We start from the raw sequence: 12,797 nt of genomic DNA, 5'->3' as shown, positions 1-12,797 counted from the left end.
ATCAAATCCCCCTGTGCATCGATGGAGTTTCGGATTCCAGAACAACCTCCTTCCAAAAAAAAAAAAGCTGGGCGCTGTTTAAGTGTTTGGGGTGCGGGGCTGTGATCTGCCCCCCCTTTTTCTCTCCCCCCCCCCACTCCCCCCGTTCCACACACCGCTTCAGCACACTCCCCTTGACCGCCGCACTTCCGCCGGGGGCTGCTTGCCGCCCCGCCGCTGCGGGACAGACAACCCGTCACAGAATAGATCCTTACACAACCGGCTGCCTTGCTGAGCATCACCTCCCCCTGGAGCCCCGCGGGGAAGGAAGCCGCCCTGGGGAGCCCGAGACATCAGCTTCCTGAACTTGTCCTGTACCGCAGCACTAAGCCAGCCTCCCCCCACCCCCCAGGAGAAGGATCTCCGCGCCCGGCTTCTGCTGCTGCTGCCCGGGTGGGGTGGGCGTCCAGTCGGCTGCGAGGCGATGCCAGGCAGCTCCGGGGCTCTGAGCCAGCGTTCCGGCTCCTGCTCGGGATTTTCGTAAGTTGCAGCTTTCCTTCTGGGGGTCTTTGCACTTCCTCGTCAGAGATCTCCTCCCCTTAAACAAGCCGAACAAAGTAAGATCAGGTGCCTGCAGGCGTCGTTCTCCCTTTGAAATGGACTGATCAACAGTGGGGCGTTTTCTCTCCTGGAGAGCGATTTCGACTTCAAGTGTGAGGTCTCTAGAAATTGATCCCCCCCAACCCCCCGCCCCCCGCCGCCGCCGCCGCCCACTCGTTTAGGTCGGGTTGGGAGAGGGTACGGAGGGGATTTTGTTTTTGTTAATTTACACATATTCTATGTATTTAGGGTTGCATCGTATTCATTCGTAACATTTGAGCAAAAAACAAAAAAAGCTGGAGATGAGGTGAAGTTGAGGTGCATTAGGATGATTGCTGGGTGTGAGTGCAAAGCACCCGTGCAGATTTTCAGTGCCAGACCAGCTTTTTGTGATTTTAATCGCATGCATATTTTATTATACAAATACAATATTTATTTTAATTTTCATTATTATTATTTGCTTGATTTGGACGGAGAAAAATCCCCCCTGCCTAGCTCAACAAATGGTCAATAATTTCCCAGCCAGGTAATGTGATATTTCCCCACACATCTCTATTTTAATGTTAAATACATGATGCTTTGGGACCAGACTGTGCAGCCCTTATTCATGTGAGTCAGTAACATACCAGCTGTCTTACTGACTTCAGTAGGGCTATTTGGAAAGGGCCACCTAGGTGAGCTCCACTATCTGGCCCTTGTTAAATAAGGGTCACAGTCTGCAAATTCGTTAGCATGCAAGTAACACTTACTCACATGAGTCCTTCCACTGAGCAGAGTAATTACTTGTGTGCAGTTGCTGCATGGTTAAGTGTCTCGATAGGATCTGGCCTTAGAGCATGGATCATTATTTACTTTGGTCCACAGTTATAAGTCCTTTCTGTGGCTTTCCTCACTACCAGTGTCCAAAATAAATCACTATTTTTATTCCTTTTAGGATTTGTCCCTAACTGCCTTTATAGCAATCACAGTCTAAAATGAGCATATAATAGCACTGTAGAATAATCTTAAAGAGACATTTAACTTAACAGCTGTTCCCATGAGGGCCATCTACTCCACATGCCTATCATTTTTATTGTCTGGGAAAAATGGGAAATAGATGGCAAACTAGATCTTGTTCTTTCTTTCCTCAGGATGTAGGAGGACAGATAAGGGACAAAAGGGAGACCAGTGGAAAAGCACTTGTGTCCTGCTAGGTGGACTATGGTGGCAGGAAGATGTTGGCCAGGAAGAGTATCATCCCTGAAGAATATGTGCTGGCACGGATTGCTGCTGAGAACCTTCGCAAGCCACGCATCCGGGACCAGCCCCGCAAAGCTCGTTTCATCGCCAAGAGCGGGGCGTGCAATTTGGCTCACAAGAACATCCGCGAGCAGGGCCGCTTCTTGCAAGACATCTTCACCACCCTGGTGGACCTGAAGTGGCGCCACACGCTGGTGATCTTTACCATGTCCTTCCTGTGCAGCTGGTTGCTCTTTGCCATGATGTGGTGGCTGGTGGCTTTTGCCCATGGAGACATGGATGCTAGCACCGAGAACTGTACAGGCAGTACTAAATGGACACCATGTGTGACATGTGTCAGGTAAAGTACAGTAGGAGGTATAAGGAATAGCAATGATGTAAATGCCACGCTGCCCAAGCCTAAAACTAGGCTTTGGTTTACTTGAACTGTTCTGTACAGTATAGACAACTGAAAAGTTGAGTGTTCTCCACTAGGTTCCACCAATTCCTGCAAGCCCCCCAGGCTTGGGAAATATCATACCTCAGAATTCTTTGATGCCTTACCAGATCTCCCAAAAGCTGATAGTGACAGAGACCCTGCTGCTTTTCAAATGTCTCTACAGTATGTTGATAACTTTCCGTATCTGTAAAGATAGAGCCTGCTTCAACAAAGTGGCCCTTAGGTGTGTGTTGTAAATTGTTTAGTCCTGTCTACATCAATAACACTATCTTGAACACAGTGTGGTCCATAGTGAATTTCACACCATGACACAACAAGAAATGGCTTATCTTGAGAACTATATTTTGGCTTCGGAAAATCAGTCCAAACTTTCAAAGATGTCTACTGAATTTGGTTTCAGAGTAGCAGCCGTGTTAGTCTCTATTCGCAAAAAGAAAAGTGAAGTGAGCTGTAGCTCATGAAAGCTTATGCTCAAATAAATTTGTTAGTCTCTAAGGTGCCACAAGTACTCCTTTTCTTTTTACTGAATTTGGGTGCTTCATTTTCTGGCTTGTCCAACTTATGACACCTTAATGAGGCTTGAGTTCCAGAGAATGGAAAGCATCTGAATATTAGGCCTCTTTTTGATGTCTTTAGTTGGGAAGCCAAAAATGGAAGTACCCAAAATCATTAGTCACTTATGAAGATTTAGGCTATCAATTTTAATTACAGGACAAGTGCTGTGACACACTGCATCAGTATTTATCTCAGACAACAAGAGCTAATGTGAAAAACACTACCAGAGTGCTACGATAGATGTCACAGGAGTGTGTTCTTTTCCTTTTACTACCAACACAACTCCCAGAGCATTTTCCAGAGCATCAGCCAAATGACTGATCAGGAGGGAATTCCACATATACGCAGTATATTTACAGACTCCAAAGAGCTAACATTAATAGGAGCAAGCCATGAGACCATTCTGTGATATGTTGAATAAGATCCATATTTATAGTACTTGTTCTTTGAACAGAAAGAGCCTGATTAACCATTGCCTTGTCATTTATGCCAGTGCAAGGTGGGTGTACAATGCTACTGAATCAGAATGGCTGCATTTTGCATGCATTTTGCATACACTTTGCATTGTTGTTGGGAGCACACAAGGGGCAAGATGGTATAGAAGTAGACTCATAATATCTCAGTGTCCACTTTTATCTCCCTCTCTGTCTTGGTGATGCAAACACCATGATAGTATGTACAAAATTCCAAGTGGTATTATTTCTGGCCTAAAAAGGATGACGTTCTTCACCCTTTCCCTTGTTTTTATTCTGCTTTCCTAAGTGGGGCTATTCCCCTTCCAAGCTGGACTAAACTTCATTACATTGATTGATTTTTCATTTGTTCGTTCTTAGGAACTAGCTGCAAGCCAGAGCTTCTGAAATGAGCAATTATGGCTCAGATCACCTCTGTGAGGGAACTCTGTCAGGCTCCTTTTTCATGGCATCTCCTCTCTATTGTTCAAGGAAAGGCGGGGCAGGGTTTGCAGCAGCAGAAAGGGCTCCATCCCACAAACCTGCTGCTCTCAGGGGATCTGCCGGAAGGAAGGGCCATTGGGCACTGAGCTTTCCACATTTGGTCTGGGACTCCCTGCCTTGCCTTTCAGCTTCAAAGCAGCAGCACGACTCCAATGGAGCCTCTCCTATGGGACTTTCTTGCTGGCTGCTACCCCGGACATCCCCTTCCCAGAGGACATTTCATGGCAATGGAACGCACATGCACTAAAGTTCACACTGATTCATGTTTTTTGAGGAATCCGCATGATATTCGGCCTTATGCCAGCTGGGGGTCACGTGAGCACAACAGCTTTTAAGCCATGCCTCCAGGCATGTCCCTAGTAGTCCCGTACACTAGAAGACTGCTTAACTGTCTGCTTCAGGCAGGTTTATGGCTGCTTTCTGCTGCCAGTGTGGTGCAAAGGGGCTGTATCCAGACCAAGGTTCTGGTCTTCTCTCTATTCCATCCACTGGCATTACCATTGTTAAGCCTCCACCAATCCATGCAGGATTTAAGATACAAAATCGCTATTCAAACAATTCCAGTGAGGTCACTACATTTTACTGCAAGGGAAATGTGAAGGTTATTCATAGAATATCAGGGTTGGAAGGGACCTCAGGAGATCATCTAGTCCAACCCCCTGCTCAAAGCAGGACCAATCCCCAATTTTTGCCCCAGATCCCTAAATGGCCCCCTCAAGGATTGAACTCACAACCCTGGGTTGAGCAGGCCAATGCTCAAACCACTGAGCTATCCCTCCCCCAGTTATAACTAACTGAAACATAGGCATGGGAACTATGGGTGCGAGGGGTGCTGCAGCATCCCAGGGGTCTCAGCTGCCGACCCCTTGCCTGGGGTCCTGGTTGCCCGCCCCGCACCCGGAGTCTCGGCTGCCGCCCCATGCCCAGCTCTGCTGCCACCCTGGGGTCTGCTGCCACTCTGTGCCCAGGGCTTTGCTCTCAGCCTCAGCTGGGGAGGGGGAGTTGGACAGGGGTTAGGGGGCTGGCTTTCAGCACCTCCACTATTAAAAATGTTCCAGCGCCACTGAACTGAAGTGAATGAAGGATGAACATAACTTTTTGCTTTAGCACATGACAAAGAGCACATGTTGTCACATGGTATTAGTATCTGGAGTGTTTCAGGCCAAAAGGTAGACAACCATCTATCTTCTAGTCATGAAAAGTAATTTTTCATTGGCAATAAATGATTCTGTTCTGTTAAAACTGGCGACCTATTCCAACAAAGTTATGGAACAAAAATATTGTCACTAATAAGAAGAAAAACTGATTATCTGATCCAAAACGAATATTTGATCTTGTCACTATATACAGTCAAAATGAAAATTAATAATAGCCAAAATTTTAAAGCCTGTGTGCCTAAAGTTAGGCTCTTAAACCATATTAGACATCTAACTAAAATCTTTCCATGTAGGTGCTAAAATGTGGCTTTAAGAGACACCTGGGTTTGAAATTTGTAATCAACACTTAGTACTCATACAGCACTTTATGTTTTCCAAGTGCTACATAACTATTAACCACACCCCTCCATGGTAGGGTAAATATTGGTATCCTGCCCATATTCCAGACAGGCAGATTGTTGCCAAAGCTGAAATGGGAATCAGTGACAGGCTTGGGATTATTACAATTAGGAGCTCCCTGGCTTTTACTTCTGTGTTCACATGCTCAGCTTGCTAGACTGTAGTTTCCTGAAGGACTGAGTTTACACTATAAAAATGTGGATTCTTTTTCAAATAAATCATTTTTAAAGGAAATTGGAGTATTTGAAGTTGCAGCCATTCACTTCGCTCTGCATGCAGCTGAATATTCGTCACCTTTTCACTAGTTCCATTAAATACCATATTAACCCCTTCATTCCTGAATTCTTTAGAACTACGTGCCAAAAACAAAAACAAAAAACCCACAAAAACACACCACATTAGTGGTGACTCCCAAGAATGAAAAGCTTTTAAAAGCCCCTGGTTTTTAAACATGCTTATCAAATTTGGATTAGAGCCAGCGAGAACTCAGCAGTCTCATTACTGGGAGTCACTTCCTTTAAGATGAGTTTTCTCTTTCCACAGAAAAAATCTCCCTGATTTTGCATGTGCTATAAAACGTTTTGAATTCTTTTCGTGACTCCTGGTCCTCTAGTAGTTCGAAGGACTGTTCCAACTATCCTGAAGACATAGTCAAAGGCTATGTCTACGCTACCGCAGTAAGTCGACCTATGCTATGCAATTGCAGCTACATGAATAACGTAGCTGGAGTTGATGTACCTTAGGCTGAGTTATCGTGGGGTCTACACCACGGGGGGTCGACGGGAGAAACTCTCCCATTGACTTACCTTACTCTTCTCATCGGGGGTAGAGTACAGAGGTCGACTGGAGAGCGATCTGCTTTTGGTTTAGTGGGTCTTCACTAGACCCGCTAAATTGACCTCTGGTGGATCGATCTCAGAGCCTCGATCCCGGCTGTAGTGTAGACCTGCCCAAAGAGTTAGTTAAGAGTTGATCAGGTTTTGTTCTTGCAAAACCAAACCTGAAACAAAGTATGATTCAGATTTACCTTTGTGGAAAGGACATATATATTTCATTAACATAACTCCATTATATATGTAGATGTTACATCTGGGTGGACTGTAATATATGAAAAGGGCCATTATCGTATTTGTTCATATGCATCAATATAAGATTCCATGTATGGCATGTCCAATAAATAATCCACTTTCTACTTATGTAGCATTCACATATAAGTTACAAACCTAGATCCAGATTTAAATTTTGAAGCTGGCCTTATCTTGACAGTGCCTTGAACCAAAACACTAGGTCAAACTACCCCCAACCTTTGGGAGATGAAGGGAATGAGTGTAGAGGCCCATTGTATTCATTCAGCTGCCTAGCCTCACTGGCTTACTCTCACTCATGAACAGCATGGTTACTGCAGGAGCCATGCTTCTAGGGGTTCCCCTAGTGTGACTGTCCCCAAAGCCCACTGGTGGGGCTAAAAAGTGCAGAGGGGAAAGTAGTGTAAGTTAAATCAGGTTGTACTCACTGCACTGCTTCCCCTCACTGGTTTGGAGAGTGGGAGAATCTAGAAAAGTCAACCATATCCTCCACACTCCCTCCTCCACACCCCCCCTCCAATGCTGTGGAAGTGGAAGGTGTGGCACTCCTGACTCAGAGGTTTCATTGGGTGGAGAGAAAGAAAAGAACAGTCCAAGAGTTAGAGCTCTCTGCCTGCTGATATGGAGAAGAATACGGACCATTAGGCAGGGAGGTTAGGTGAAGAGAGAGAGAGCCAAGGCCAGAGAGAGAGTCAATGGTAGTATTCAGGATTTCCAGGCTCTCAGGTCTGTCCTTTGACCGTTAAACAATGGGTCTTGCTCCTGCAAATGTTGAGCATGCAAAACTGCCATGGAAGTTAATGGGAGTTTTAAGTGTGCAACAATTGCAAGAATGAGGCCTCTTGTTGCTTCCTATTCAGTGTACACTGTTAACTTTTCTACTTGAAGTATTTAGATAACTAATTGTATGCAACTTTCTCTGTAGGTCTTTCACTTCTGCTTTCCTCTTTTCCATTGAAGTTCAAGTGACCATTGGTTTTGGAGGCAGAATGATGACAGAAGAATGTCCCATGGCCATCACTGTCCTGATTCTGCAGAACATTGTAGGTTTGATTATCAATGCCGTCATGCTGGGCTGCATATTTATGAAAACTGCCCAAGCTCACAGAAGGGCAGAGACCTTGATTTTCAGCCGGCATGCGGTGATTGCCATTCGGAATGGCAGACTTTGCTTCATGTTCAGAGTGGGAGACCTGAGGAAAAGCATGATCATCAGTGCCTCGGTGAGAATACAAGTAGTGAGGAAGACGACTACGCCCGAAGGGGAGATCATCCCTATACATCAGCAAGACATCCCGGTGGATAACCCTATTGAAAGCAATAACATTTTCCTGGTGGCTCCATTGATCATTTGCCATGTCATAGACAAGCGGAGTCCTCTCTATGATATCTCTGCTAGTGACCTTGTCAACCAAGATTTAGAACTTATAGTGGTACTTGAAGGAGTAGTAGAAACCACTGGCATCACCACGCAAGCAAGAACATCTTACATAGCAGAGGAGATCCTGTGGGGTCACCGCTTTGTGCCCATCGTAACGGAAGAGGAAGGCGTGTATGCGGTTGATTACTCCAAGTTTGGCAACACGATGAAGGTAGCAGCTCCGCGGTGCAGCGCTAGGGAGCTGGATGAAAAGCCTTCCATTCTCATCCAGACTCTTCAGAAAAGTGAGCTGTCTCATCAAAACTCTCTGCGGAAACGCAACTCCATGAGGCGGAACAACTCCATGAGGAGGAACAACTCCATGAGGAGGAACAACTCTTCCCTCATTGTGCCCAAAGTACAGTTTATAACACCCGAGGGGAATCAGAGTATGTGCGAAACATGATATACAACCTCACATGAGGCTGAGTCTCCGATAAAGGTTGAGAGGCCAAAAATGTTTTTCAAGAAACAGAGACAAAATAGAACTGTACTGGAGCTATTTATTCTGTTCCTTAGTGAAAGCATCACATAACAGCAGTAGGAAACACTATAGCACTAGGCATATTAATGAATGAATAATGGCACTCAGAGTAAAGGAAGCATGGTTCACTCATGTAATGTATTTTGTATTAATATGTGTTTTAGTGGCATGTTAGATTTCTTTCCTTTCAAGGAAATCTATCTGATACTTTTCTACAGACTATCATAAAATGTGTTTTACTTTTTACTTCTGGATTACACACTGTCAGACAGTGGGCTGATTTTCAATAGCACTGTGCACCCAGTAGCTTCCAATTATTTATGTGGAATGCATGGATTTAAGTTTAGTAGATTTATTGATTCCAAATGCCAGAAGGGACTTCTCTGATCATCTAGTCTGTCCTCCTATATAACACAGACCATAGAACATCTCCAAAATATTTCCTCGTGTACATCAGATCTCGATTTAAAAATTGCCATTCCTGCAGCATCTACCGTGGCCTCTGGTAAATTGTCCCAATGATTAATTACCCTGACTGTTAAAAAAAAATATGCCTTATTTCCCATCTGAATTTGTCTAGCTTCAACCTCCAGTCTTTGGATCTTTTTATACCTTTGGCAGCTAGATTGAAGAGCCCATTATCATATATTTGTTCCCCTTGTAGATAATTATAAACTTTAATCAAATCACCCCTTAACCTTCTCCTTGATAAGCTAAATAGATTGAGCTACTTGAATCCATCACCACGAGACATGTTTTCTAATCCTTTAATCATTCTTGTGGCTCTTCTCTGAACCAGTTTATCAACATCCTTCTTAAATTGTGGTCACCAGAACTGGACACAGTATTGCAGCAGTAGTCTCAGCAGTGCCAAATACAGAGATAAAATAACCTTTCTACTCCAATGCAAGTTACCCTGTTTGTGCATCCAAGGATCACGTTAACCTGTTAGTCACAGCATCGTTTTTTGGAAATCAAGTAAAGTGTTCATAAACAATTTCCTATTATCTTTCAATTTATTCTGATTAAATTCTTCATCCCAGCTGATTTGCCTCAGAATTGTTTTCAGCATTGTAACTTTCTCTCAACCATTTGGTGCTGACCACTGTTGGAGACAGGATACTACTCTAGATGGACCTTGGGTCTCAGCCAGTCTGGCAAATTCTATGATCCTCCTGTGGTAGAAACATATGGTGAAAAACAAATGTTTTGGAAATGTGTCTACTTGTCTGCCGCCTTCACCTCTTGTCCTTGAATATTTTCTTAAAACATCAAGAACAATACTGTCTAGACTATTAAGGAGCAATGCCAGAGTAGTGTAATGGTTACCATAGACTCAACAAGGCAGTTAAAAGAACATTTTGAACGCTGCATAGATTTTGAGAGGGAGGCATTATCATTTAAAGTAGCATATCTTTAAAAATAAAAACGCTAAGGGCTCGGTGGTAGCTTTGGTGCCACTGCCCTGAGCAGAGGGTGGTGGTGGAGCTGAACCTCTTCAGGAAAAGCAACATGGAGATTGTGCCTCGGGCAGACAGAATGGGCCAGATTTACAAGGCTATTTAGGTATCTGAAGATGCAGACAGGCACTTAGTGGGATTTTCAAAAGCACCTAAGCAGGTTAGGCACTGATCTGTATATTTAGGTGCCTAAATAGCTTTGTATGTGTGAGCTAATCTTCTTAGTACTGCTCTGTGTGCACAGGGTCTGAGGGGAAGTGGGGATGTACATTCAGTGCACCAACCCCTTATTCTAGAGCAGAGCACTCTCTCTGGTGTAGTGGCCCCACTCCACTCCTGAAAAATCCATTCTGGGTTTTATATGACACCTAATGCATCTTAGGACACAAATTATATTTGGTTCCAGGCAAAGTTTGATTTGTTCAATAAGCCTTTACTTTAACACAAAATCTTAATATATCAGTTAAATCCTTTCCAAGGCATGGGACAGCATGCACCTCTCACCTGTCTTAACTTACTTCAGAGGAACACAATCACTTCATTCTATTATCGTAGCTGATTCATGCAGAACATTATGTTTTCCTTTATGTTTTTAATCAGGACAGTGGTATTCACAAACTATCACCAATTTTGGATATCTTTTCTTCCTTGAGAAAATAAGACATCTTGTGAAACCAGCTTCCAAATTCTTAAGTGATTATTATTAGCAAATGATTACTGAAAAAGCTGTTGGCATGAGACCAGAGAGGAGCTTTCGCTGGACCAAAACTTTTTAATAAATGACAAAAGGAGCAAAACTTTCATTATTTTTGACAACTTATGTACTCTACTATTCTCTGAGGAATGTCTGGTGTTTCCAGAGAGTTGAAGCGGGTTTGGAAGGAAACTTCAAGCAATAAGTCCTATCCAATTAGGTTCTGATTTTGTTCTGGGCTATCGTTGTGTTTCAGTTTCATAACAGGACACATTCTGAAGAGCAGCACTGTGGTAAGGGTGGACCAACTTAAATATTCATGGTAAATAGGCCCAATGGCCTGTGATGGGATATTAGATGGGGTGGGATCTGAGTTACCCAGGAAAGAATTTTCTGTAGTATCTGGCTGGTGAATCTTGCTCATATGCTCAGGGTTTAGCTGATCGCCATATTTGGGGTCAGGAAGGAATTTTCCTCCAGGGCAGTGTTGGGGACACTGGGGCATGGCCACTAGGTAACTCGAGGGGATGGAAGACCACGAGTGTCGATGAAGCCCTCTCACACTAGGCCCAGGTGTCCTTGGCCCCCCGCTACCGCCTGGAGGCACTCGCAGCAGCTCTGCGTACTAGGCCCAAGTGTCCTTGGCCCCCCCGCCTGGAGGCACACACAGCAGTTATGCTGAGAATCTGCAACACTATGTTGCAGAGTCAGACTGCCTGAAACTAAGCAAGGCCAAACAGGGGAGATATGGAAGAACAATGCTGAATAAAGCAGCTTTACGTATAGTTTAACAAATGATACAGAGAACCAGGGAACTAGCTGGGAACTGGATTGGCTGGCTATATGGATACTTAGGGCAGCTTGCTATTGGATAAGTATGCTGGGAAAAAGGATGTATAAAAGCCTGTGTAACTTCCTGCTCTGTGTACAGGATTTGAGATTCAAATCTCCCTGTACCTTTTTGAAGCTTCAAATAAACTTTTCTGCTTCTCCACCCCGTTGTGATTATTGGGTGTAGCACACCGGTAGCGAACCAACTCAAGCTGTTGTTCAGCCTCTCGGCACTGGGTTCCAGCAACAGCAGATTGGAAGAGGCCCTGGAGGTTTTTCGCCTTCCTCTGTAGCAGGGGGCACTGGTCACTTGCTGGAGGATTCTCTGCTCCTTGAAGTCTTTAAACCACAATCTGAGGACTTCAATAGCTCAGACATAGGTGAGAGGTTTTTCGCATGAGTGGGGGGTGAAATTCTGTGGCCTGCTTTGTGCAGGAGGTCAGACTAGATGATCATAATGGTCCCTTCTGACCTAAATATCTATGAATCTATGAAACTCCAAAAAGGCTCACATGCTTTATCAGAATTTTTCAAAACCTTTGTGATGACAGAATGCTTGGCTCGGGGATTCATAATGAGTTAGGAAGCGGTTCACTTCTAGAGTTTTGACTTATATCCAACCCAGGTCAGTATGAATGGAGACAAAATTGTTAATCTCTAATGAAAATGATGTATAGGGCCATGAAAATGAAACTGAGAGTCAGGAACCTCTAAATTTTTATCCTGACTTGGTTACTGACTTGTTATGTATTCTTGGCCAAATCTAGACCAGAGCTGTTCTAAGTGAGACAAGCTAGAACAGAGCAGGGTCACCCAATAAGGAGAAGACATACAGGACCACAAATGGTCCTGAAAGGGCCCAGGAAGGCCAGGCCGCGCTGAAGTTCACCTAAGAAAAGCTGCAAGCAGATTGGGGTGTCTCAGAGTTCCTGGGAAGAATGGGAGGAACTAGTGCCAGAGCAATTTAGCCGGAGACTTGGATGACAGATGTGTCAGCCCAGGACCTGTAATTAACGATATTACCAGGAACCTTGTGAGAGTGTAGTGTAGATATTGTTTCAGGAAGCAAATTGGGAAGGATTTATATCTGAAGTCTAGTAAGTTCCTATCTTGATAATTTGACATTAATCATACATAGCAGTTACTAGAAATTTTGTCTCTGTGTAAAGGCTGAATTGACTGCCACCGTAAAACGGTCTTGTATATAAAGATGGTCTCCTTTTGTCAACGATGTTTGCATAGCCAGAATAGGGGTTAAACCCTTTTTCTTCCCAATTTCCCCCTCACTTCAGATGTTCATGGTTTTAATAAGGAGGTACATTCATGGCACTCCCAGACTAATCAGCGTGATAAGCAATAGTCTCTCCCATCCCAATCTGCTTATGATCTGTCTCCTACCTTTCTCTTTAAACTGTCTTGAGAGAATAATGTTTTCCCACTTCCCTTTAAGTCGTCTTGGAGCTTGAAGAGGAAGATCTCTCACATGACAACTGCTCAGG

General features: G+C 44.1%; 1 protein-coding gene across 1 annotated transcript; it reads left to right on the top strand.

Moving 5' to 3' along the window:
* Window positions 1-1,793: 1,793 nt before the first annotated feature.
* KCNJ8 (potassium inwardly rectifying channel subfamily J member 8) lies at window positions 1,794-8,235 on the top strand. The gene is made up of 2 exons (XM_077807466.1): window positions 1,794-2,158; window positions 7,335-8,235. Exons 1-2 carry the CDS (start codon window positions 1,794-1,796, stop codon window positions 8,233-8,235), a joined length of 1,266 nt encoding a protein of 421 aa, XP_077663592.1.
* The last annotated feature ends 4,562 nt before the right edge of the window (window positions 8,236-12,797 follow it).

The sequence above is a fragment of the Eretmochelys imbricata genome, chromosome 1 (genome assembly GCF_965152235.1).
Source record: "Eretmochelys imbricata isolate rEreImb1 chromosome 1, rEreImb1.hap1, whole genome shotgun sequence".
Lineage (NCBI taxonomy): Eukaryota > Metazoa > Chordata > Testudines > Cheloniidae > Eretmochelys > Eretmochelys imbricata.
Note: the sequence above shows the minus strand (reverse complement) of the source record. Positions and strands in the feature narration are given on the sequence as shown.